At 41.2% G+C, this 27,182-nt stretch overlaps 2 protein-coding genes across 4 annotated transcripts; both read left to right on the top strand.

Annotated features, from left to right (window-relative positions):
* LOC109840536 lies at window positions 8,673-13,257 on the top strand. 3 transcript variants are annotated; one of them, XM_020409215.1, is made up of 6 exons: window positions 8,673-11,320; window positions 11,417-11,476; window positions 11,549-11,746; window positions 11,829-12,074; window positions 12,145-12,327; window positions 12,396-13,257. In XM_020409215.1, exons 1-6 carry the CDS (start codon window positions 8,797-8,799, stop codon window positions 13,133-13,135), a joined length of 3,951 nt encoding a protein of 1,316 aa, XP_020264804.1. In that variant the 5' UTR covers window positions 8,673-8,796; the 3' UTR covers window positions 13,136-13,257. The 3 variants fall into 3 exon arrangements, with proteins under 3 accessions (XP_020264804.1, XP_020264803.1, XP_020264802.1); XM_020409214.1 differs by having other exon boundaries at window positions 11,417-11,746; XM_020409213.1 differs by having other exon boundaries at window positions 8,673-11,476.
* Window positions 24,297-27,108, top strand: LOC109842312 (G-type lectin S-receptor-like serine/threonine-protein kinase At2g19130). The gene has a single exon (XM_020411207.1). It carries the CDS (start codon window positions 24,297-24,299, stop codon window positions 26,604-26,606), a length of 2,310 nt encoding a protein of 769 aa, XP_020266796.1. The 3' UTR covers window positions 26,607-27,108.

Raw genomic sequence — 27,182 nt, 5'->3', positions numbered from 1 at the left:
CCCCTTGCGACTACGGGTACGCTGGTATATATCGTCTTGTCCGTGTTGAACAAGGCGAGGATTAGGCCCCAGGATGGAGTCTGAATCTGGAGAGTCGAAAAGTACCGCCTTACCCCTATCTGTCATGTTGATTGTAGCGGATGGGAGCTCTAGGTCGTCGGCGACGCGTCCTTTTTGGTGACGACGCTTTCGATGTGAGGGCCTTGGTCGAGGAGGCTGTCGAGAAAGTCTCTCGAACACCGAAGGCTTCGCCGTTCCTAGACATTGACAGTCGGCGAGTACTGTTTGGATGAGCCTTTCGCAGTGGCACTGAGGATTCGCCTCATGTATGGTGCGTTTGCGAGTTAGGTATCCCAGGAGGTCCTCTGTGGGCGGTTGGCGACAACCCCCAGCATCAGAAGGATCGCCCGGATGATCGCACGAGAGAGCCTTAGACGTATGCTGAGTGGAATGTTTTAGTGCTGGAGTTGGGCGATCTCGCCTTGACGGACGAGTTTTCGCGTTTGGGCGAACTCCAGTGTGTAGGCGAGTTTCAATCCCTCGCTCGTGCGGGCGGGTTTGCGAGGTGTCGCCTACTGCTTTGCTTTTACGTTTATCCGTCAAAGGGCCATGGCGAGGCTCGCCAGCCCTCGGGGATTCGCCTATTCGGGTAGGCTCGCTCGCTCAGGGATGTGACCTGAGAAGCAAAATCCTCCTGAGCGGGCGGCCCCGTCCTTCTCGGTCGGCGCTCCTGATTTGGAGAGCCTTCCGATGTCGGGCAAGTTGCCCTCTCGCCTAACATTTTTCGAGCCTGCATAATAATTCAGGCCGTTGTATGAGACGAAGGCTCGGGCCTCCAGTCTGGCGAGTGTTTGTCGTCGTCGTTAGCGAGCTCTTCTAGAGAGGAGAGCATCTGCGCGGGCTGTGGCAGTATAGTCTGTGCCGGAATGAACTGGTGTTTCTTCCGGGACAGGCGTCTGCGGGGGCCGTTTGGCGACCTATCTGGCAGGCCTTCGCCCCTTGCTCTCGATCTCTGGCTTGGCCTTGATCGATTTTGAGGGAGCGGGTTCCCCCGACGAGACTCGGGTAGAGCCCTCAGGTGCGGAGGCTTTGGCCGTTTGAGGTCGGCCTCTACACACGACTCTGTGGCGTTTGCGGGACGCGTCGCCACCAGAGGAGGAAGAGGACAAGTACTCTTCGTACTTGGCTTGGTCGAACTCGATCTCTAGGGACTCCACAGTCGTCCTAACAGCAACTTCGTCGAACTGAGCTACCACCATTTTGGTTGAAGAAACAGCTTCTCCCACTGTGGTCGCCATCTTCTGTAGGTGTAAATTTTGATCTCCCGAAAACAGGAAACTTCGTTTGTATTAATAAGAATTGCTTATTACAAACTAATAAATCGAAATTACAACAGAAGCGGAGGGAATGCCCTCCTTGTTTAATGTGGGGACTTTCGGTAGCTACAGGATGCTTCGCTCAATTCTCGTGCCGAGTCTGCTTCCCTTGGACGGTTCGACCGAGGTTGCTGGAGAGCTTCAGTACACAGTAGGAGCTCAGGTTGATGGAGTTCGGGTCTCCGAGTTCGGCGGTGATCAGGGCCCGGAACTGAGAGGAGATGCTACAGTGCAAAGGTTATGCAAAGAGCTTGCCGTCGACCCGATTGAGAGTCGAGAGCTAGTGGTTCGGTTAGCTGATTCAACTATGGGCGAATCGCTGAGCGGCTGAAAATAGCTGAACCTCTTCTTTTTGGCTGGAAGAAGTTCTGAACCTCTTCTTTGTGGCTGGAAGAAGTTCTTAAATGGTGGAGAGACCACGTGGTTACTCCTTGAATCATGGGATATGACCATGTACTGTTGAGAGACGTCTTGCCACCCCTCTGTACTATGAACGGTCATTCGATGGGTTGTGCTTCACGTCATGTCACGTATGAGTGGGAAGGTCCATCCTCGTATGTGAGACAGCGGCTGCCCACTACTCGAGTGGATTTGGCCAGCTTATTGTGCGCCGGCGGGTCCTGCTTTTGACTTGGACCGATGAGCTGAGTTGCATTTATGAGCGCGCAGGTTGATTTGGCGTCTGTCCGATCACTTGAGCTGAGTTGCATTTATGAGCGCGCAGGTTGATTTGGCGTCTGTCCGATCACTCGTACTGTGAGCGGTCACTCGACGGGCCTAGAGTATTGTGTCTTCTCCCTTCAGGTCAAGAGAAGTGGGAAAGCGGGTGCCCAGTACTCGAGTGGGTTTGGACAGCTTGCCGAATGCCGGCGGATCCAGCTCTTGACTCGGACGGGCGAGGTGAGCTGCATTTATGAATGTTCAGGTTGATCTGGCACCTGTCCGATCACTCGTACTGTGAACGGCCACTCGACGGGCCTGGAGTACTGTGCCTTCTCCTTTCAGGTCAAAAGAGATGGGAAAGCCCGCCCCGGCACGTGGGGTAGCGGATACCTGGCTATACTGGCGACCTTGAGGTTTGCAAGCGGATCCGACTTTAGACTCGGTCAGGCGAGTTGTAAAAAGGCGAATTTCCGTTATTTAGTCGATCTTGACTCGTGCGGGCGAGCCGATCATTCAGGTGAACCTGGGACTAAATAGACACGAGTGCGTTTGACGACCGCGCGGCTTAGGCCCGTGCTGGCGAATTGTGTTGGCGACTTCTCCTTGCAGGCGAATTTCTCGCAAGTTTACAGAGGTATTTTTTACCGTCTATAGATGCAAGCACCTAATATATATTCTCTTATCCAACAAATGAGTCCAAAGGAGAATCGATATTTTGGGGTTTGTAGGTATGTAATTAATTCAGAAAGTATCCTAATGTGAAGCAAATAACATTGGCCAAAAGTTATAATAAGATTAAGAAATATTCATCACTTTCAGATGAGATATTTTTCAATCTAGTTGTGGTTTAGCAATTATATGTAAAGCTATGAATGATCTGTGGAGAATGAGTACTGACACAAATACAACATGGAAAACTTATAATAAGCAAGATTGGAAACATATGTTAATATATTTATAGGGTAGCATGTGTCGCGCGCATACTTCAATTCTTCGCTATAATAAACACCCACGAATTCACCTGTTGGGAACAATATTGTTTTACTCTTTTCATCCCCATAGAGTAAGAATGGTCGAGTTAAGGGACAAACAATATGTGCTTCAAAAAAGCCATACATGTTGTCTATATACTGACCTTCTAATTTCCCATGCCAGACTGGCCTACCCCCAGACATTGGATAGGAGTTCGTGATATAGGGATATAAGGAGTTCTATAAACAAGTATGATAAAAGATAGGATTGAATAAAAGAAAATCACTCAATTATTTGGACAAATTTAGCCCCATTGGAATGCTTCCTTGAATTGAAGTTGTTGAAAATAAGGGGAAGACTCAACGAAAGAGGAGGACATCCCTCGTGACTTTGGCATAGATTGAAATTTGAAAAGGGGGGGAACTGGAGGCATGGGTTTCGATGTGTGGTGCGTTCTAACTAATACTCACACAGTAAAGAGGTTATAATACACACCACTTTACATCTTATACACTAACATAATCAAAGAAATAGTGATTGTTTGCATCTTAAACCTGAAAAAGAAGTTTTAGGTTGGACACGATTAGGTGTATTTGACATAGTATAATGAAGTGGTCGTTACATAGTCAGTAACTCTTAGGTTTTAGTTAGAATGAATTTTTAGTGGATCTTGGTATAAAGTTATCATGATATAGTCCACCCAATGGGTGTAGATATCATGTTCTCGCAATGGATGTAGACATCATGATATAGTCCACCTATCTACTGTTAAGCGGCCTTGCCAGAGATCTACTAATTCTAATTCAATTATTGAAAATGGTGATCACGGGAAAGATGATTATGGAATCATCGTGCATTCAAAAACTGGTAAGCGCGCAACAATTCTAAAGTACATAATTTGCCTACGCAGACAACTTAATGCAATATTATGAGGTATACATTTCCAGGCCCGTGGGAATTTCAATATCAAAATTAGGATGAATAGGCAATTTTATACTTTTTGGTATTTAAAATAAGTATGATTTTCAATTTTTTGTACCTTATAAGATTTGTCAGCATCTCTTTTCTTTGTTCACTACAAGATTAGTTTTTGTGATTAACCAATATAAACACATATCATCTGCTACCATAAAAAATTATATATTAAGTTAAATTAAAAAAAATAATTGACATAGATTTCAGTGAATGTGCCTACACGCTACAGAAATATTTAAAATTTGCCTATCGAGGCATGATTGGCATCGCCTCATGGAGTTTGCAGGAATCACTGGATTCTTATTGCTCGTAGGTATGTATTCATTGGGTTACGTGATTATACAATGTGCTAGAAAGTGTATTTATTACAGATGGAGATGTAGTTATACCAAAAACAGGCATTTGCTTACTCATATCTGCTTACCTCTTATTTGCACGCGAGGAATGGAGAGAGTAACTCAGCTGTGATCCTTGATATATTATGGGAATTTGTAATGTTGCTTCGCTTGTACTATCTTCATGGTTTATTGTCCAATTAGATACTTAAAATTGATCTTCTTAAATTGTATCTATTTTCTATTTTGGTTTAATCAAATAAAATATATAATCAAATAAATCTAAATTAAAATAATTTCAAATATAAAGATTTACCTTGATAGATGGAAGAACTTGCAACAATCAAATCCTTAGTCATCTAAATACTACTTGAAAACTGAAGAAATTCAAAAAAAAATATCAATTACCATAAAAACTAATTGTAATGCATTAATCATGATCATGAAAATAAAAAAAGGAACATACATGTTGAAAGAGATGAAGTTACTATGAAAATTGTGTAACTTTTTGGCTTATATATAGACATGAGGTGTTGCATGTGAAAGGATAATAGTCATAATTAGATTTCTCATTGTACAAACATTTAAAATTTAAAAATTAATATCCAATGGCCATAATCTAGGTTAAACACATTCACACGTTTAAAAAACCAATAGAAAACAAACATTTAAAATAATTAAACACAACGTAATATCTGTAAGTGGATTTATTCACACGTGATATTTGTGTAAGTGGATTTATATATAAGATACCTCATATTATTTTTATAATTGAAACAATAGATTTATATCCTAAAACTTTGTAAGTGGATTGGTTTCCGAGTGCACATTCACACGTGATATCTGTAAGTGGATTGTTTTTATAATTGAAAATTTGAATCTATTAATCTGTAATTTTGACGGTATATACTACCTTGGATTAGAATAAATTATTAAATACAATTTGAATCTATTAATCTGTAATTTTGACGGTATATACTACCTTGGATTAGAATAAATTATTAAATACAATTTAAAAAATATAATTAGATTAGTAATAAGATAATTCAAACTTTATAGGGGTATTTTTTTCTACCAAAAAATTTTCACAAACTCGTACTTTTAAAGGGAGTAATCTAGGTTAAACACATTCACACGTTTAAAAAACCAATAGAAAATAAACATTTAAAACAATTAAACACAACGTGATATCTGTAAGTGGATTTATTCACACGTGATATCTGTGTAAGTGGATTTATATATAAGATACCTGATATTATTTTTATAATTAAAACAATAGATTTATATCCTAAAACTTTGTGGATTTATATATAAGATACCTGATATTATTTTTATAATTAAAACAATAGATTTATATCCTAAAACTTTATAAGTGGATTGGTTTCCGAGTGCACATTCACACGTGATATCTGTAAGTGGATTGTTTTTATAATTGAAAACTTGAATCTATTAATCTGTAATTTTGACGGTATATACTACCTTCGATTAGAATAAATTATTAAATAAAATTTAAAAAATAGAATTAGATTAGTAATAGGATAATTTAAATTTTATAGGGGTATTTTTGTCTACCGAAAGATTTTTCCGAACTCGTGCTTGTTTGGTTCAAAAGTCGCTGCTGTGGAATTCATTATAACTTTGTTCGATTACAACAAATTCGAAAGAATAATCTTTTTATAAGACTTTTTCTACACAACAAATCAAAAATTACAACTCTTGAGAAACAAACACGAAAATCGTCTATCAATTCTCGTTTTCGTGGGACTTTGCCTGTGCCGGGAACGCTTTGGTTCGTGGACCGCCGATTCACAGATCGTGAAGAGGGGGCTTATGATTCTAACTTCGTTATCGAAGTAGAAATTGAAACGATATCTTATCGAAGTAAGATAGTCGTTCTTCTTAAAATCAAGTCGAAGCTTAATTTCAAGGCGTTGCAAGAAAAGAACTCAAATCTCTGCTCTCTCTGCTCTGGAATGCTCTAACAAATGCTCGATCCTCGTCAGAAGTGACCCTAGGGGGGTATTTATAGCCTCAAGGGTCAGTAACTGCAAAAACTTAACAATCGAAGAAGTCAGTACGGCGAGACAGTGTTTACTGTCTCGCTGGGCGAGACAGCGTTTGCTGTCTCGACCCGCGAGACAGTAAATTTGCTGTCTCGCTCAGCGAGACAGTAAATGCTGTCTCGGAAAATGGCAGTTTCTCGCTGTAACTGTTCTCTCACGTTTCAAACTCCGTTATTTTGGCAGTTATCCACGTGATTTTCGCCCATGATGTTTCCCACGTCCCTTGGCAGTTAATGGACACGTGTAGGGCAGTTACAAATGTAGTTTTGACTATTTCAACACTGTCTCGCTGGCGAGACAGCAAAGACTGTCTCGCTGGCGAGACAGTTCATACTTGTTTTGATTTTTCCAAAACAGTATGAAATCCTTTCTTGTGAATTTTTGAGTGATCTTCTCTATGCTTGGGATATCTATTAGCATTTTTTGACGCCTACAGATACCCCCTCCAAAGTATTCCAGACTCATTCTTTTATAGAGGAGCATGGGATACTTTGGATAAGATAGATTTTACTTACGATCCCTTCAATGCTTGGCTGAATAGATCGTATGAAAGGACTTGTAAATGGCTTCAATGTTTAACCTCTTCTGCTGTTAGTCTATCCAGTTCTTCGTAGAATAGCTAACGTTCTCCCGGCGTCGCGTTTATCGCTTGACCGTTGTCGAGATCTTGAATTGAAGTTGATACTTGCTCTTGTGAATTCAGCGTTTACCATTGAATTGGTATATCCATTGAGAATTCCTCAGGTTATCCTTAAGAATATTCAGATTAATATTCTCCAGAAACTTCCTGTTGAGGGTGGGAATACAGTTTAGACTCGTGTACCCATTGGAGTATTCCACTGTTCCATAGTGCAAAACAGAAAAGTTTACTGTCTCGCTCGGCGAGACAGAGTTTTCTGTCTCGCTGGGCGAGACAGTGTTTTCTGTCTCGCTCGGCGAGACAGTGTTTTCTGTCTCGCTCGGCGAGACAGTGTTTTCTGTCTCGCTCGGCGAGACAGTGTTTTCTGTCTCGCTCGGCGAGACAGTGTTTTCTGTCTCGCTCGGCGAGACAGTGTTTTCTGTCTCGCTCGGCGAGACAGTGTTTTCTGTCTCGCTCGGCGAGACAGTGTTTTCTGTCTCGCTCGGCGAGACAGTGTTTGCTGTCTCGCTGAGCGAGACAGTGTTTTCTGTCTCGCTGAGCGAGACAGTGTTTTCTGTCTCGCTGAGCGAGACAGAGTTTTCTGTCTCGCTGAGCGAGCCAGCGAGTATAAAACTCGAACTTAGGGTTTTTTAGGGTTTTTTTTTACGTCGGATTTTGGCGATTTTCAGGCGATTTCTTCAGCGATTTTTTGACCAGTTTTCTTCTATTTCTTCTCCTCTTTGTTGCCGACTTGGGTGGTGCTTCGATTTGAAGAGATTTCATTTGGATTTGAAAGGTCTGTTTCCCCTCTTTTCTTCAAAATCTTGACTTTTGCTTGTGACTGTGCATGCAGCATTTCAGTTGTATTTGTCCTATTTTTTTGTCGATTTCATGTTCAAAATCTTAACCTTCCTCTTGGATTTCAATGTAGATCACATCCTCATCATGTCGCCACGTAGAGCTCGAGGAACCCGAAGCCATCCACCTGTTCAGAGCCCTGAGGAGGCTGCCCCTGCTGCGATCTCCCGTGGAGGTATATCTCTTTCGCCTTTTCACGAATTTAAATATTGTATTTCACCAATTCCATATACATGTACCTGTATTTGCTTGCAGATCCTCGTTTGTATCCTTTGAGGTACCTTCGAGAAGAGCCGGTATCCTCCTTTGAGGGGATCGACGCTTAAAAGTGTTTGTTTTGCTTTGACAAAACACACTTCATAATACACAGGGGCGATTTTACATCATCCCATATGTATTGAAAGGTTTTGGTATGCCGTTATAATGCCCGCATACCTCCTTTATACATATGGTGGATAGAAAATCGTCACACCTGTTATGAGATAACGACTATATCTTATAGAATGAGATATACCGTTTTTTCTCTAAATTTTAGGATGACACTTACACAATTTATGTGTATGCCTCTTTTATCAGTCCGATTTCCTTCCACCATATTTACTGCTGATGTGATTACTGGCCGGAGTAGCGTGACCCACTCTTATTACGAGGGGATCCCGTTAATTGAATTCTCTCCCCAGTTTAAATCTGATTATAACGGAAGTGATAGTGAATTAATCCAGCGAGGTAGTTGTCGTGTTCTACGACGATTAATCACAGATGCGCCCTTGATCTCGGAGCAAGACTCGAATCAATGCATAAGGAAGCCAGATTTCTTATTTGGTGACTCGGTAAAAGATCCGAAGATTGCTTTCTGCCAGCCTGCGCAATGGTTGCACCAGAGTGGATCATCATTCTTATATCTGCCTTTTATCCCTCGGGATCATTCACTGTTAATGTTCAGGAACCTATCAGTTGGACGAGAGATGTTCTGGAAATTAACCGAAAACCACGAGCACATTCATTGTGGTTTCATTGGAAAGGAAGCAACTCCAGGTTCCAGTGAAAGAGCTCATGTGAGAGGACTTCATCCGGGTGTCTTAGGACAAGACAATATTCCTCAGAACGAAAAGATAGTGCAAGCCAACACTGTGAAGAACCGGTTAGCGGCAGCAGGAAAAAGATTGCCCAGAGAGACTTTCAGGTGTTATGGATGGGTCCATTATTCTGGGAACAAGTGGTGGTGGACCAGGATGACCCAATATGTGTTGAAACGTTTTGGGCGAGAATTAGCAGGATTAGGGTTGGATGTCCCGATTCGTGCCACCATGCATGGCTTGCAGAGCAGTGTAAGTCATTTCCTTTGTTTGTTCGAGATCTACAACCCGGACACCAATACATTCTTTACCAAGAACGGGGAACTTGGACTACCACTGCATGAAATGATGCAAGTGTCTGCTTTGCCTATGGGCGATGTCCCATATCAAGAGTTCTTTCCGACCACCAATCAGCTGATTAAGATGAAAGATAGCTCGACTGCGACCTATGACACTCTATGGGAATTGACCTGTCATTATCATATAGCCATGGCCGAGATGGAGCCCAAAGCCAGAAAGAAGTCTCCTCAAGTCAGTTTAAAACAATTCGCTGATTATCTCTTCAAGAACCTGGATGTCCGTTCGGCAGATGTGTGCGGATTGTCTCCCTTGAGTACGGATGAAATTAACCGTTTGTTAGAGAAAACCAACGCGCATTCTTATACTTCGCGCTCAGAAGATGGATTTTTGCACGGCACTAAGTTCCGCTCTTATCTGTGGCAAGCTGGTGTTCCGATTAGCCCTACTGCTCTGCTGGCAGGTTTTCTAGCCTTATGGTTAAAGAGATGTGTAGTTCCCCATCAATCCGCAGATGCGATGCCAATGGAAGTGTTGTATCCGGCCGTCCAGCTGGCTACAGGTCGCAAATTATCTTTGCTTCCCGCTATGGTGGCCGATATTCATAGTGGATTGCGGCAACTAATCTCCGCATTTACCCAGGAGAAAAAGAAACCTTCCGCCAGCCTGTCCGTTCCGAAGCTGGAGCTGCCCTATACTTACTTAATGGCCTGGTTGGTACTTCATCGACCAGATTTAATGGAGGCTCCTGATACGGTAGATCTCAGTGTCCCTCTGTTGCAAAATCTCGAGAATTGCAAATGGAGCAAACATCGAGAGCCGGACATAACGAGGCAGTTTAAAATTCACAAATGTTGGGAATTTTTTCCTTGCTTCCCTCAGTTCTCCGGTACTTACAACACTACCTTAGTGGATGCTGAAGACCCAAGGCAGAATCGTACCATCTTGGATGTCGGGTGCTTCAGATGGTTGATGAATATTCGACCTGGATATCTGTTGTTCAGGATAAGGGATGTTTGCCACATCGAACCCTATCTTCCATGTCGATTCGCCCGTCAGTTCGGGTATGATCAGATATACATCGGCAACCCGAATCGTCACCTCAGCTTTCGAGGTGGACTTATCGACGGGGCGAGAGCTTGGTTTTGGAGCATTGCCGGCTGCACCAATGTTGAATTTGATCTCCCCTTAGAGACGCCGCCTCTACGGATGACTTTCCTCTTTTGTAAATGGCTGATAGCCACCAATATTGTCACTCGACGTAGGAGGATATCAGACTCAGAGGAAGAAATAGCTCCACGGCAAGCAGCAGAACTGCCTCGCGAAGCTGTGATGTCGCCTCGAGGAAAAGAGGCTGCTGAATCATCAAGGAAAGGAAAGGAACCGGCTCGCTCAGTCGGTAGTGAAGAAGAATTTGACTCTGAGGAGACGGAGACTTCCGAGGAGGCGGGTGAGACTAGCTCAAGTTCTGATGAAAGAGCGGGTCTTTCTGATTCTTTCTTTGAAAGAGGACTTGTGTGCCCATCTGTTGCTCCTACTCAATCACAAGCTACTTCGAGAAAACGGGGAGAGAGGGTCGTCATGACCTATCCTAATCGGATGACGGTAGACATTCTCAGTGGGGACGAAGAGGATGAAGAGGATGAAGTGCCTCTTGCTCGTCGACAAAGATCACGACCTTCCACTCAAGCTCAAACCCAAATTCCTCCTCGAACTGAATTACGCACCAAACGTCGTCACGAAGGTCCTGAAGCACATCCACCGAAGAAACAAAAGAAAGCTGCTTCTAAACCGCGCGTTCATCTTTCTGCCGTAGAAGATATCTCTGGTCGTAATGTTTCTTCTGATGAACTAGGTAATTATTTATTTTTATCTCTCTTACATTTTTTTTTAATGCTCGAACTCATTTCATTTCCAATTTCTGTAGAGAGTCAAGAAGAGGGAGAATATCGAGTTGGAGCTGCTTCTCCTGGAGGTATGGAGACTGAGGAGACCAGCTTCGTCCAGCAAATGCAAGATGTTCTGAAAGAAGGACCAGCTGACGTTCCACCCACTCCTGACGTTGATCCATCAGCTGCGGACACAGGTACTGATCTTTCTCCTCTCGGAAGAGAAATCCGAGAAATGAATGAGTCGGACCGTGTGCCTCCTCTAATGACCTGTGCGCTTTCTCTCCTTTTAGTCAAATTAAAAGAAGCAGGTACCAGTAGTGGAGCTCTCGAATCAGCCCCGACCAACGAAGGTAAAATTAATTGTCTTTTTGAGCAAATTCGTCTAAATTTATGTGTCATTTACGACTCAACACATTTTGTAGATGTCACAATGCACGAATCTGTTGGAGGAGAGACCACGCATACAACAGAGGTCGAGGAATTCAATGAACATCACCTCGATTTCAATCTCTCTGAAGGCGACCATGAGTATATCTCCGACTTACTATCGGGGAAAACTCCTGGTGCAGCCACGGAATCCAACGTTGGAGTCGGTCCAACAGAAGCAGGTCCTTCTGAAAGTAAGACCTTTATTCTGTAAACTCCATATATGCATACATATATATTTTAACTTGATTAACCATATAAGTATTTGAATTATAGGACCAGTTGCTGGAACTGATACTACTATAATCATTGGTACGTCTGATCGACTGGAGAGTAGTGAACTTGTGCCGTGGACAAGAACCGAAGTTGATTTGCAATCATCAGTTCTTGAACCTCAACCTTCTACTCCTATGGACCCCATGATGATAGAAGTCACTGTCACTCCCCAGATTAGTCCAGTTGCAACAAAAGCGAGACCAACTGAAGAAGTTGGTACATCGGCCGATGTTGTGACTAGAATTGGTGAGTTTCATTTATCGTTTGTTTCAAGCTCGGATTATCATTATGCTCATTGTAATCCTCCTGTTTGTAGAATCTCCTCTTAAAGAGTCTCTTAGTTTGGACCCGCCGTCCTCTGAGACTTTAGTTGAAAAAGTCCCTGATGTAGCGGGTGCATCAACAGCTACCATTCCTGAACCAATCTTGACTGTTCAGGAATCCAGATTATCATCCTTGAGCGAACCAAGTCATGCTGAAGGTTCTTCCGTCGAATTTGGTATGCTTTAGTTTGTTGTCTTGTATGCATATATATATACTGTACTGACTTATTTGACTTTCTCGCAGTTCCTTCATCATTATCAACTCAAATCCAAGCGTTATTGGTTGATGACGATCCGGACAAGTCTGTTATCTGCTCTAATCTCCAAGGCTTCATCTCCTTTTTGAACTCTATGGTCGATCGCATTCTCTTCAAAAGATCGTATTTTGAGAATTATAAAAAATCTTTTGAGCGTTTTATATCAGGGTTCAGAGAGGAAGGGTATAACGACTTAGCCGATTCAGTCACCGCTTATTTGGTTGATTTGAGGCAACATATTGAACTTCTGCAAACTCTTCGCACCAAAGGCGTACCTTTTTACATCGCTTCTCATATGGAATCCAGGCTGCAAGCGTGGCGTAATTCTCAAGAATCTGCCAACTCTGAACTCCAACAATTAAGAGCCCATAGTCACCAGCTTAGGGTGAATATTGGCAAAAGGACACAAGCCAAGGTCAACCTACGCCGAGATATAAAATCGAGTCGAGCGGAAATAGCTCGCTTAGAGGAGGAACTTGCAATGGCCAAGGATGCTCTTGATGTCTTGGAGTCTGAGTTGACGCAGGAAATTCATGTTGAGGAAGACCTGTTACAGCAACTGAACTTTCAAGATAAAATAATTGCTGAGAAGGAACAAGAGGTCGCCGCGCTTCAAAGTGTTGATGAAGAAGCTTTCAAAATTAAATTGACGGCTGAGCTTGAACAGACTTATGCGTTAGAGCTGTCAAAACTTGAAAATCAAATTAGTCAATATAAACTCTTGTAATCGGAGAACATTATATTTTTGTTTGTAGCTTTGTTTGAAAATTCTTGGTCAATATAGTGAACCTTTTTGCTCATTATATTGAATCTTTTTGCTCATTGAGGTTTTTTATTATGATTACTCATTCTTATTTAGAATAAATAACCATAATACTTATAGGATTTTTGGCAAATCCTCAGCCATCAACGGATTTGATATACCTTTACCGATTACCGTTTGAATCGGGCTAGTATGTGAATTATCTAAGTCCGTTTCACATATAACGTTGCGCTAAAAGAATTAAACTCTTTTAGACTTTGAACTACACTGTTGAATATGTAGGCTACATGTGTTAGATGTAGGCTTATCTCTAATAAGGGATAGAGATAACATCCCCCATGTGTGAACAACATGGATTTCAAAGTGTGAATAGGTTGCATTTCCTATATAGGACAACGAACCCAAAATCGGAGAGAAAAAGAATTGTATATTCCATTTCTCAATCTCTTGTTTGTTGGTAGAGATAAACCCATACTCGGAGAGGAAGAATTTTATATTCTATCTCCTGGTCTCTTGTTTGTTGGTAGAGATGAACCCAGAATCGGAGAGGAAGAATTTTATATTCTATCTCCTGGTCTCTTGTTTGTTGGTAGAGATAAACCCAGAATCGGAGAGGGAGAATTTTATATTCTATCTCCTGATGAAAAGGAAACTCACAGTGGAATCTCCACTTAGAGAAAATAGGTTGGTTTGAATAACCCTAACTGTCATAAGGTTTGATTACTCAATTCAAAAGTAAACCTTTCGTTCGCAAAAATGAATCGAAAGGAGATTTTGGTTGTGGTCCTAACTGTAGTAAGGTTTGACCAAGTGGGAATTTTGAGACGATCCTAACTGTAGGAAGGTTTGATCGCTCAATTTGTGGACCTCTCGTTCATGGAACGAATCGAGAGGGGATTTTGGCTTTGGTCCTAACTGTTTAAAGGTTTGACCAAGTGAGGAATAGGAGTAGGGTGCAAATAACAATGAGTTTGTTGATTTGCACAAACTAATCGGTGGGAAATTTTGATTTTAAACATAAGAATTTGACACGAAATAATCTGTCGACTGATACATACTGATGATCGTTGATCAATCCGACCGATGGGGGTTTCATAGCGTGAGATTACAAATCATCAAATCTCATCTTCCATGATTATATTACAAGGTTTTGCTGAGGAAAGATTAACTATCATTAAATCTCATCTCAACAAAAGTTGTAAAAGAACAGTGAATTATTCAAATGACCAGCTTCTCATTTAAAATAGTGAACTGATCTCGGGTTATCCTGAAATATCCTATATAGGATTCTCTAGGAACTTCCCGCTTTACACAGGTTATCCTGAATATATTACGGATAATATTTTTTCAGGAACTTCCCATTTATTGGCATCATCAATTTGTTGCCATCTTGGGTAACCAGGCGATATGCACCGTTCGAATAGACTGTTTCTATCACAAACGGTCCTTCCCATTTAGGTTCAAATTTGCCTTTCTTCTTAGAAGTGAGAATCATAGGTCTTCGAACGGCGAGAACTAGATCTCCTTCTTTAAAGCTTCGTCGTCGGACCTTTTTATCGAAAGCCCGAGAAATTCTAGCTTGATAAAACTCGATTTGTTGTTGAGCTTCCAAGCGTTTCTCATCTAACATCTCTAATTCCTCGAGACGTTTCTGATGATGTTCTTCCGTCGTCATTCCCGTTACGAGAGCGATACGGAGAGAAGGAATCTGCACTTCCAATGGAAGAACGGCTTCACACCCATACGTTAAAGCATACGGGGTGGCTCCGGTAGGCGTGCGGACGGTCGTACGATAAGCCCAGAGAGCTTCGCCGAGTTTGTCATCCCAATCTCGCTTATTGGTTTTCACCAATTTTGCCAGGATTTTGATGATAGTCTTGTTAAAAGCTTCGGCCAATCCGTTAGCTGTAGGATTATAAGCAGTCGACGAAACGTCTTTAATCCCGAATTTACCGCAGAACTTGATGAATGCGTTGCTCACGAACTGAGGACCGTTGTCGTGCACTATTCGCCTTGGCACACCGTACCGATATATGATATGGTGTTTGATAAATTTGATGACATTGGTCGTCTTTACTTCTCTAAGTGGAACTGCTTCTGCCCATTTCGAGAAATAATCGGTGATTGCCAGAATGAAACGGTCCCCTTTAACCGAAGGTGGAAAAATAGAGCCTAAAACGCAGAGTTCATCTCTAAAACAGCACCAACTGTGCGTTTTCAGCCTTTAAACAGGCCCCACTCTGCGTTTTCAGCCTAAAACGCAGAGTTCATCTCCGAAACAGCACGAACTGTGCGTTTTCAGCCTTTAAACAGGCCCAACTCTGCGTTTTCAGCCTAAAACGCAGAGTTCATCTCCGAAACAGCACGAACTGTGCGTTTTCAGCCTTTAAACAGGCCAAACTCTGCGTTTTCAGCCTAAAACGCAGAGTTCATCTCCGAAACAGCACGAACTGTGCGTTTTCAGCCTTTAAACAGGCCAAACTCTGCGTTTTCAGCCTAAAACGCAGAGTTCATCTCCGAAACAGCACGAACTGTGCGTTTTCAGCCTTTAAACAGGCCCAACTCTGCGTTTTCAGCCTAAAACGCAGAGTTCATCTCCGAAACAGCACGAACTGTGCGTTTTCAGCCTTTAAACAGGCCAAACTCTACGTTTTCAGCCTAAAACGCAGAGTTAATCTCCAAAACAGCACGAACTGTGCGTTTTCAGCCTTTAAACAGGCCAAACTCTGCGTTTTCAGCCTAAAACGCAGAGTTAATCCAAAAAACAGCACGAACTGTGCGTTTTCAGCCTTTAAACAGGCCAAACTCTGCGTTTTCAGCCTAAAACGCAGAGTTAATCTCCAAAACAGCACGAACTGTGCGTTTTCAGCCTTTAAACAGGCCCAACTCTGCGTTTTCAGCCTAAAACGCAGAGTTCATCTCCGAAACAGCACGAACTGTGCGTTTTCAGCCTTTAAACAGGCCCAACTGTGCGTTTTCAGCCTAAAACGCAGAGTTCATCTCCGAAACAGCACAACGGTTTCAAAACCGTTTTCCCCACTATTTGGGGAGCTGTTTAAGAGGGGGGCGGTTACACCCCACTCAGCCCATTGAGGAGCAAATTAAGGGGGCAGTTACCACCCGTAACCCCCTATAAATACCAGAAACTCAACTGAGTTCGGGCTCTGGGATCCTTCTTTTTTTTGGGCAGAAAAGAAGAGATCTTCGGTTAGCTTCAGATCGAATTTTTTCTCATCAACAGAGAGAGATTCGGTCAAGAACAAGCTGTAGTTACCACCCGTAACCCCCTATAAATACCAGAAACTCAACTGAGTTCGGGCTCTGGGATCCTTCTTTTTTTTGGGCAGAAAAGAAGAGATCTTCGGTTAGCTTCAGATCGAATTTTTTCTCATCAACAGAGAGAGATTCGGTCAAGAACAAGCTTGGTAGCAAAGAAGAAGAGCCTTCATCCTTCGGCTGGGATTTTGGAGATCGACAACAGGAGCATTCCCTTGGCTGATTAACCGATTGTGGTTCAAATCAACTCTTTTTCAAGAGTTCAAACTCGTTCAGAGTTATCAACTCGATCAGAGTTCAAAACTTGCTCTGCAAGTTCTTCTAAAACTCGTTCAGAGTTATCAACTCGTTAAGAGTTATTTTCAAACTTGCTTTGCAAGTTCTCCACAGCGTCAAATCGTGAGGAGAAGACCACGTTCCAGTGAATCAAGACATTCGGATCGTCAACGAGAAGCAAACTCGACGCGAGCATTCGAGGGAGGCATCTCATCGCCACCGTGAAGAACCCAGAATTAAACAAAGGGGAGAATCAAATTCGTTCTCCTCTCTTTTGTAATCGGAATCCAAATTGTAATTGATTTTGAGAGGAATACAAGTCAATTTTTCTTTCATTGTCTTTTTACTGCAAATTTCCAACAAACACACACCAAGGACAACCTAGCAGATTTTTTAACAAAAGCAGTCAATACTGACAAATTCATTTGGTGTAGATCCTCTTGTGGTCTTATTATTCAGACTGAAGGCTCCTCATTCAACATTGGCCTTCTCCTAGATGAAACCAATTATGATATATGGTCTCAACTTATGGAGATACACATCGCCGAGAAACAAAAATTCTCCTTTATTAAGGGCTCTACTCCCATACCGAAAGAAGGAACACCGGAATTTGATAAGTGGTCCTCTGATAACCAGCGAGTGAAACGCTGGCTCTTGATGTCTATGAAACCAGAAATCATGAAATGCTACATTCGTATTCCTACAGCGAGAGAAATCTGGAAATTCTTGGCTACTGTGTTTTATGATGGCGCTAATGAATTACAGGTTTTATCTTTGAACCAACGAGCCTTCACTGCCAAACAGGGTGGGCGACCACTATCTGAATTTTATGGGGAGCTGACAGAGATATTCAGCGAGTTAGATCACCGTGATAAGGTAATTATGGAGAGCCCTAATGATGTTGAATCTTATAGGAAATCTATTCAATGCTTGAGGGTACACATTTTTCTTGCCGGGTTGGATAATGATCTTGAACAAATCCGGGGTGAGATTCAATGCTTGAGGGTACACATTTTTCTTGCCGGGTTGGATAATGATCTTGAACAAATCCGGGGTGAGATTCTGCAAAAATATCTCGTTCCTGAATTAGAAGAGGTTTATGCCCTGGTTCGACAAGAAGCTCTCCGACGATAGGCAATGACAACTGAGAAAGATACTACAGCTATGATAGCCCGTACTCCCAATTGACGAAACTCTGAGAGAACAACCGGATCTGGGAACCAGACAAATGCATCTCAATCAAATCCTCGGGGTTCATCTTCCAAATATCCTCCATGTTCTATCTGTGGGAGGACAGGACACTCGAAAAAGGGATGCTATGAATCATCAGTTATCCTGATTGGTGGAAGGATACTCGCAACCGCTAGATAAATCAAACCACAGATGGAGGAAACAAACAGGCCTCATGATTACTCACCACCACAAATACACCTGGTAAAGCTTTACATTCTGTCTTTGTTTTGAATAATACACGGGTGATTGATTCTGGTGCCACTAATCATATGACATCTAATTCGAAAATGATTACTACTATTACACCATCATCTCAGATTTTTGTTTCTACAGCTAACGGTGCTCCGATTCCCGTTACGAGAAAAGGTCCCGTTAATCTATCAAACACCATGAATCTTAACTCTGTCCTAGTAGTACCATCTTTAGAGTATAACCTACTATCTATTTCTCAAATAACTAAGGCTTTACATTGTGTGGTTATCTTCTGGCCTTCTCATTGTACTACCTTGAATACAGACGAAGAGGACGATTGGTTATGGCGTTAGGCGTGGACAGTTGTACTACCTTGAATCGGAGTTGAAAAACACAGCTCTGAACACTAGTACCCCTAGAAAGAAGATTACAGATGATCTTTGGCTATGACATCGACGATAAGGTCACGTATCGTTTGGTTACTTAAAGAACCTTTTTCCCAGTTTATGTAATAAAGTTGATTGTTCCGTTTTTCATTGTGAGATTTGTGAATTGTCTAAAAGTCATCGAACTTCCTTTAAACCTTCAATGGATAAAAGTTCAGTTCCATTTATGATTATTCATTCTGATGTATGGGGTCCCTCTCCTGTTTTATCTTTAAGTAGCATACGGTGGTTTGTTACATTTATCGATGATTGCACTCGAATGACATAGGTGTGTCCTATGAAGTCCAAGGGTGAAGTTAGTAGTTTGTTTCAGAAATTTCATAAACAAATCAGTACACGGTATAACGCTACCATTCGAGTCCTTCGTAGTGATAATGGAGGTGAATATATGGGTACCGAGTTACAGACATATTTCAAACTTCACGGCATTGTTCATTAGACTACCTGCACATATACCCCTCAACAAAATGGGGTTACCGAACGAAAAAATCGTCATTTGTTAGAAGTCGTTCGGGCATCACTAATCAGGGCAAAGACACCTACATCTTATTTGTGTGAAACCCTCTCCTTGGCAGTTTATTTGGTGAATCAGATCCCCTCCGCCACTCTTGACTTTCAGACACCCTTCGACGTCTTAGCTAAACTTGTCGCAGCTCCTACTATACCAAATCTTCCTCTCCGAGTGTTCGGATGTGTTACATTTGTTCACTTACCAAAGGAGCAACGGAACAAGCTCGAACCTCGCGCCCTCAAGTGTATTTTTGTCGGGTATGCCTCATCCCAAAAAGGTTACCGGTGTTATCATCCCCCCACACAAAAAATGTTTGTCACTATGGATGTGACATTTCATGAAGATACTATGTACTTTGAATGGGCTGAACTTCAGGGGGACCATTATAAGGAAGTTCAGTTATTTGGAAATACTAGTGAGGAAGAGATATGCTCAATAGAAGTGCTCCCGATGTTGACTTCAAGCCCAACACCAGCAATCGAGACAATCAAAGTAACACCAGTTCCTGATAATGTAACAGCAACAACCCTGCCGAATGAAGTTGTGCATGCAACAGCAACAACCTTGCCGAATGAAGTTGTGCAGCCCCCGCCTAAATTGAATAACCAATCGTCCACTTCAGATATCCCTGAAACTGAGTCCTCCCGGGTATCATCTTCTATTCCCAGAAAACAACTTCCCAACCGAGCAAATAGAGGTGTACCCAAATCCACATATGATCCAGAACTTACAAGTAAAGCCAAATATCCTATGAGTAATTATGTGTCTTATTATCAGTTAACTGCATCTAACAAATCCTTTGTGAATCAATTATCCTCTGTATCTATTCCTAACAGTGTGCAGGAAGCTGTATGTAATCCAAAATGGAAATCAGCAATGGACGAGGAGATGAATATTCCTAACAGTGTGCAGGAAGCTGTATGTAATCCAAAATGGAAATCAGCAATGGACGAGGAGATGAATTAATTATTAAAAAATGACACATGAGGATTAACCGAGTTAACAGCAGGAAAGAAGAGGGTGGGATGCAAATGAGTATACACTGTGAAATTCAAAGCAGATGGAACAATTGAAAGATTCAAAGCGAGATTAGTTGCAAAAGGCTACACACAGACACACAGGATTGATTATCTGGAGACATTCGCACCCGTGGCAAAGATTAATATCGTGCAGATGTTACTCTCATTAGCTGCTAATTTGGACTGGCCTCTACAACAATTCGATGTAAAAAACGCTTTCCTACATGGAGAGTTAGAGGAGGAGGTGTATATGGAGTTCCCACTTGGATATAAGATCCCGATTGAGCATATAAATAAAGTCTGCAAGTTAAAAAAATCCTTGTATGGACTAAAGCAATCCCCCAGAGCCTGGTTTGGGAGATTCACGAGATCGATGCGAAAGTTCGGGTACAGTCAAAGTAATTCAGATCATACTTTGTTTTTGAAAAAGAGTTATGGGAAGATTACGGCACTTATCGTCTATGTCGATGACATGGTCCTCACAGGAAACGACCCTCATGAACAGCATGTATTGAAGAAGCACCTATCTCAGGAGTTCGAAATGAAAGACCTTGGGGACTTGAAGTATTTTCTGGGTATCGAGGTGTCTAGGTGATCGAAAGGCATCTTCCTATCTCAGAGGAAATATACCCTAGATTTGCTAAATGAAACTGGGATGTCTGCTTGTCAACCATCAGAAACTCCAATGGAAGAAGGAGTGAAGTTAGAAGTTAAAACAAAACAAGTGCCCGTTGATAAAGGGCGCTATCAGAGATTGGTGGGAAAATTGATGTATCTGGCACATACAAGGCCTGATATATCATATGCATTGAGTACCGTCAGTCAGTTCATGCATAATCCAGGGGAGAAGCATATACAGGCAGTTATGAAGATCATCAGCTATCTTAAGGCAGCCCCTGGAAAAGGAATCTTGTTTCAAAGGAATGAAGACTTCCTAAAGGTTGAAGGATATACTGATGCTGATTGGGCGGGAAATATATGTGACCGAAGGTCTACATCAAGGTACTTCACATTTGTGTGGGAAACTTGGTCACTTGGAGGAGTAAGAAGCAAAATATGGTATCCCGATCAAGCGCAGAAGCAGAATATCGAGGAATGGCAATCGATATCCAAGAGTTATTGTGATTGAAATTACTACAGACAGATCTAGTTTTCCCTCCAAAAGAACCTATGATACTATACTGTGATAACAAATCAGCATGCGATATCGCACATAATCCAGTTCAGCATGATAGGACAAAGCATGTAGAAGTAGACAGGCTCTTCATCAAAGAAAAGTTAGAAGAGAAAGTCATTTATGTCCCTCATGTACGCTCGGAAGATCAGCTGACTGACATACTCACCAAGGCAGTAACGAGGAAGATATTTGCCAAGTTAATTAGCAAGTTGGGCATGTTTGATATATTTGTGCCAACTTGAGGGGAAGTATTAGAATATATGGTATTAGAATATATGGTATAGATATATATATAGTATAGATATATATGGTATAGTTATGATTCCTGGAATCATGGTATATTAGTATTACTTACTTGTATAGCTCCTTCTCTCTCTATATAAGGACCATTGTATTCTTTCATTGGATTAAGAAAATAACATAATCTTTTATTCCTTCTCTATACTAATCAACACTAAACACTAGGATATATACTGGTTCCACCTCTCCAATGTACATCCAGTCCCCAAACAAATCCTGCTTGAGATTTTCACTATGATTTTAAATCGAGTACAAAATCAAAACCAAACCTGACCAATTTGCAAGACCATGCAAATTGCAACTCCAATTGATAAGACCATGCCAATTGCAACCAACCTCTTAAACCAAGTAATCAACTCTCTCAAACCCGAGAGAAACCTTCTTTGAATCAAAGTACAAAACTCCTATAAGCCTTGATATGATTGTGAAGTGCAGTAGTGGCTTATGAACCTTTTAAACTCTCTGAAATTTGCCTAATCCACTTATATGAATGATGAAGAACATATGTTGTTTCAGAAACTCTCTTTTCTGGAAATTTAGACTGAAATTCTAAAAACAAGAGAGTGAACTTTGCACAAAAATTGAATTTTATATGTGCTTAATTTCGTTGTTGTTTTCTGATGTTTTAACCTATTTATAGCCTCACAAAAATTGAATTTTATATGTGCTTAATTTCGTTGTTGTTTTCTGATGTTTTAACCTATTTATAGCCTTTGAAATGACACAAATTTAAAGTGCTTAATTTCGTTGTTGTTTTCTGATGTTTTAACCTATTTATAGCCTTTGAAATGACACAAATTTAAAACACAATTAACGTCCAAAAACGGCTATAAAACAGTCACTTATTTAAATTCTGAAAAACTAAAAAACTGTATATGTAGTCGACTACAAGGCTTAGTAGTCGACTACACTGAGTCTAAACAAACTTTGTGAAGTCAGAATATTGCTTAGTAGTCGACTACTAAGGGGAATAGTCGACTACACTGTACATGTGTAGTTTCTGTGAAGTCAAGAAACTGTCTTACTAGTAAACTACTAAGCTTAGTAGTCGACTGCTAAGAAAATATATGTAGTTTCTGGATATTTGACTGAGGCTTAGTAGTAGACTACTAAGGAGATTAGTCTACTACTAACACATAGATATGAGATATATGATATGTTTTGAGACTCACTCTATATCTATGAATTCTAATGGTTAACTTAGGGGATTTCTATAATTAACCACACACTAAGCATGTGTTAGTGTGTTCTAATACTATGTGTGTGTATGTGTTGTGAGTAATCAAAGCTTGTACATAAATTCTAAGCAAAGAAAATATAAAAATTACATTTTGACATATACGCGTATCTTCTTCTTTGCTTCATGTTGCCTTGAACTCATCTTATGTCTTGAGTATCTCTTTGAATATTATTGTTGATTTTGCTCTGATACTGCAAAACAAATGTTAGCACATAATACACACAACATATAATATTTGTTATCATCAAAACAAACATATCTTGGGGTCAAGATATCCAACAAAAACCAGTTGAGCTAATCACGCACAGTTGAAAAAAAGTGAAAATGATCAAGTATTACCTTCTAAGAGGCACCCAAGTTTGACTCTAAACATTTTCAATTAAGAATTGAAGATGCAACCATAGTTTCTTTCTATACATATAATTAATCAGACCGTGGTAAACTATTACCTCTCTCATCCATCCTCCTAAAAACTGGAGCATGAAAATAAAAACATGTGACTCGAGCCTCTCTCTCTTTGTTTTAAAAAAAACACAAGCAAGACAAATAACCTTCACAAATCAATCACTATAATTTACCTTCAAAAGATGATCTCAAAGTATGATTCCTGAGAAATTTAGCAAAGAAAGGAAAGATTCTTGAGTTTTAAGACCTCATATTTAGTACGTGGTAAAAAAAAAATCTCCAATGCCGCCGGCATTACGGCAGGAGTCAATTTATGTCATTTTGATGATGCTATACAAAGACTTGCTACGACTTGTAACCCCCTCTCTCTCGCTCTTGATGGCAAAGATCTTTTCAACCAGTCATATCGACTTTTAGCTGGCAAAGCTCTCAACCGGTGCACAACTCTAATGGTCGGCAAAGAAAATGAAGTTCTGGCTCCTTGTATTACTAAATCAAACATTATCAATGCCAGCGTAAAGTTCCCTTATGGAGATAGACTTCGAGATGCGCATCCTGCAATCAGGAATTTTCCAACAATTTTGATATCCACAAGCCTGAGAGCAGAGGAGGAGGAAAATCTGAGGTCCCTGATCAACTGTCAATGTACACCAACCAGAGACCCTGATTTCAAGTCAACTTAGGCAAGAAACACAAAAATGCATAAAGCATACTACGTGTTTCAAAGGATAAATTCACATAGATCGTTTTGAGCTTATTCTCTGTAGTTTCATTGTAATTGCAAACAGGCCCCTGGATTAAACCTTTTTTTGACTCTTTCACCCAGTGTGAAATTTGTAAGGCATAGCTCATGACGTACTGTCAATGTACACCAACCAGAGACCTCGATTTCAAGTAAACTTCTACTTGCACTCTATATATATATATCTCCTTGCATGCAAACCTTCCTTCACGATATCACTGTTGCATTCTTCTGCTAAAATGTTCACCAAATCGCCCTCTTTCTTACTATTTCTCCATTTTCTTCTAATCTCACTGAATGCAATAATAATGCTCTCCTCTGCAACTGATACAATCTTCCAAGGCCAATCCATATCTGGAAACCAAACCATAGTCTCCAAAGGAGGCATCTTTGAACTTGGCTTCTTCACCCCAGGCAAATCCAACAACTACTACATTGGCATCTGGTACAAAATATCGCCTGAAGTAACCATCTGGACAGCAAATAGGGCAGCTCCAGTACCCGACCCGACAACTTCCAAGCTGAAGGTAACCAAGACTGGCAATCTGATCCTCTACAACTCCAAAATCCGAGTTTGGTCATCCAACTCAAGTTCATATTTATCATCATCCACCAACATTAACGTCGCAATACTCCTTGATACCGGGAATTTTGTTCTCAGAGATCAAACAAACTCATCTGCTATACTCTGGCAAAGCTTCGATCACATAACTGACACCAGGGTACCTCATGGATGGATTGGAATGAATAAAGTCACCGGCGAGTACAATGCTATTACTCCATGGAAAAACACTGAGGACCCAGCTCCAGGACCTTTTTTGGATACTATAGACCCCAGTGGCCTCAACCAGTTTGTTTTCTTGTGGAACAATTCGAAGAGGTATTGGACTAGTGGCATCTGGAATGGAGAAACCTTCAGCTCATTCCCTGGAATGAGGGCGGACCATCGTTACACTTATAAGTTTGTCGATGATGATAAGCGCAGGTATTTCACTGTAAATTTCACTGATGAGCGATATTTGTCACGGAGCGTGATGCACTCTTCTGGTCAAGTTCAGCAGTGGATGTGGTATGGTGAAGCTAAAGGTTGGGAGCTGTTTTGGGTGCAGCCAGTCTCTCCTTGTGACGTGTATTCTGTTTGTGGAGCCTACGGTATTTGTGATCAATCGAGGAAACCCCCTTGCACCTGTCCACCTGGTTTCACACCAACTTCTGTTAGAGATTGGGAGCTTGATGGCTGGAGTTCAGGGTGCAAGAGGAAAACCCAGTTGAAGTGCGGTTACGAGAACTCGACTTCCGGAGAAAAAGATGGGTTTCTGCCAATACCCAATGTGCATTTACCTGCAGACTCAAAACAGCAGCTGGGAGGAAAAGGTGCTGAAGAATGTGAATTGGCTTGTTTGAAGAGTTGCTCATGTACTGCTTATGCTTATGAGAGTGGGTGTTCATTTTGGAGCGGAGACATTCGAAATCTTCAAAGTCTTTCTGAAGATGACAATGGGGCTGGTACTCTTTACCTGAGGCTTGCAGCTTCTGACCTGCCAAAAAAAACCGGTGAAATGAAATCAATCAGAAGGATTGCTGTAAGTGCAGCAATAGCAATAGTATTGTCAGCTACTATTGCTTTGATCTTGATATTCATTAGAAAAAGGCGTGGAGAATCAAAATCCCCCAAGGGTCCTTTGGTTTCATATAGTTACAGTGACTTGCAGCGCATAACGAAGAATTTCACTGAAAAGCTTGGCAGTGGGGGTTTTGGTTTGGTCTTTAAAGGACTTCTACCTGATTCAGATTTTGTAGCTGTGAAAAGACTTGAAGGGGTTCGACAAGGAGATAAGGAGTTCCGAAATGAGTTGGGAACGTTGGGAAGAATTCAGCATGTTAATCTAGTCCGTCTTCGTGGCTTCTGCTGTGAAGGAACCAAAAAGATGCTGGTCTATGATTACATGCCAAAAGGGTCTCTAGACAACCACCTCTTTCGAAAACAATCCACGACTTTAGATTGGAAGACAAGATACCAGATCATACTAGGAACTGCGAGGGGAATAGCGTATCTCCATGAAGAGTGTAGAGAATGCATTATCCACTGTGATGTAAAGCCAGAGAACATACTCTTAGATTCTGAGTTTTGTCCAAGGTTATCAGATTTTGGCATGGCAAAGCTCCTTGGCCATGATTTTAGCCGAGTACTAACAACAATGAGGGGAACCATAGGCTATCTAGCACCAGAATGGATCGAAGGGCTACCAATAACACCTAAAGCTGATGTCTATAGCTATGGTATGATGCTATTTGAGATAGTATCTGGTAGAAGAAATTCAAAATTGGCTGAAGAAGGGAGCATCAGGTATTTTCCCGTTCAAGCTGCCAGCAAAGTCATCACAGGGGAAGTTCTTAGCCTGCTAGATGAGGATTTGAATGGTTCTGCTGATGCATTGGAGCTGAATAGAGTATGTAGAGTTGCATGCTGGTGCATTCAAGAGTTTGAGGCTGATAGGCCATCGATGGCTGAAGTTGTCAAAATCTTGGAAGGGGTTTTAGATTTGAAGATACCTCCGTTTCCTACAATTCTTCAACGTCTTGCTGAGGAGGTTTCCACGGTTAGTTACTATGAGTAGTCACTAGTCACTTGAGATGTGCTTTCTTGTGTTGAAAAGGGTCTCATTAGTGCTAAGGTAGATATCATATTTTTCATGTTAGTAGTTGGAAATTAGAAATATATATTGACTTCATGTTTTTAAGCAATCTCCAATATGTCCTATATCCGAATTAAGGTGCAGACAAGGAAAGGCAGGCTTGCATATGGTTGTTTTCTTCTTTAGGAAATGATTTGTAGGTTATAACTATATAAATATTTTGAATGAGTCTTCTCTTGGTTCTTGCTCCATGGCCGAATTCTAATTACTTATATTTCTATTGGGATGATGTGCCTCTCCTTTTCCTCTCATCTTATGTTCCTATAAGTAGAACTCAATATTAGCCTTGAAGGATCCAAATTCTAAGTATCAATTTCAGTCTTTATGCAGCTAAGGTACATGTGAATAGCATTTAGCATGTAACCATCAAATAAAAACTTTGTATTTCATTGAACATCCTCAATGGAAAATTTTAGGCTGAAGTATGATACATCAAACTATGCTAAAATGGATTTATTCATGCAAAATGCACATAATTCTATCTTTAATTGTGTCAGA

The sequence above is a fragment of the Asparagus officinalis genome, chromosome 5 (genome assembly GCF_001876935.1).
Source record: "Asparagus officinalis chromosome 5, Aspof.V1, whole genome shotgun sequence".
In the NCBI taxonomy this organism is placed as follows: domain Eukaryota; kingdom Viridiplantae; phylum Streptophyta; class Magnoliopsida; order Asparagales; family Asparagaceae; genus Asparagus; species Asparagus officinalis.
The sequence above is the reverse complement of the archived record's forward strand: the minus strand, read 5'-3'. Positions and strand labels throughout refer to the sequence as shown.

Bases quoted from the DNA above. Each gene is read 5' to 3' on its own strand.
- LOC109840536 (XM_020409213.1), top strand. From the start codon at position 8,797: ATGTTCAGGAACCTATCAGTTGGACGAGAGATGTTCTGGAAATTAACC. The intron at 11,477-11,548 runs GTAAAATTAATT...CACATTTTGTAG, and splicing joins ATCAGCCCCGACCAACGAAG to ATGTCACAATGCACGAATCT. The intron at 12,075-12,144 runs GTGAGTTTCATT...TCCTGTTTGTAG, and splicing joins CGATGTTGTGACTAGAATTG to AATCTCCTCTTAAAGAGTCT.
- LOC109842312 (XM_020411207.1), top strand. From the start codon at position 24,297: ATGCTCTCCTCTGCAACTGATACAATCTTCCAAGGCCAATCCATATCT.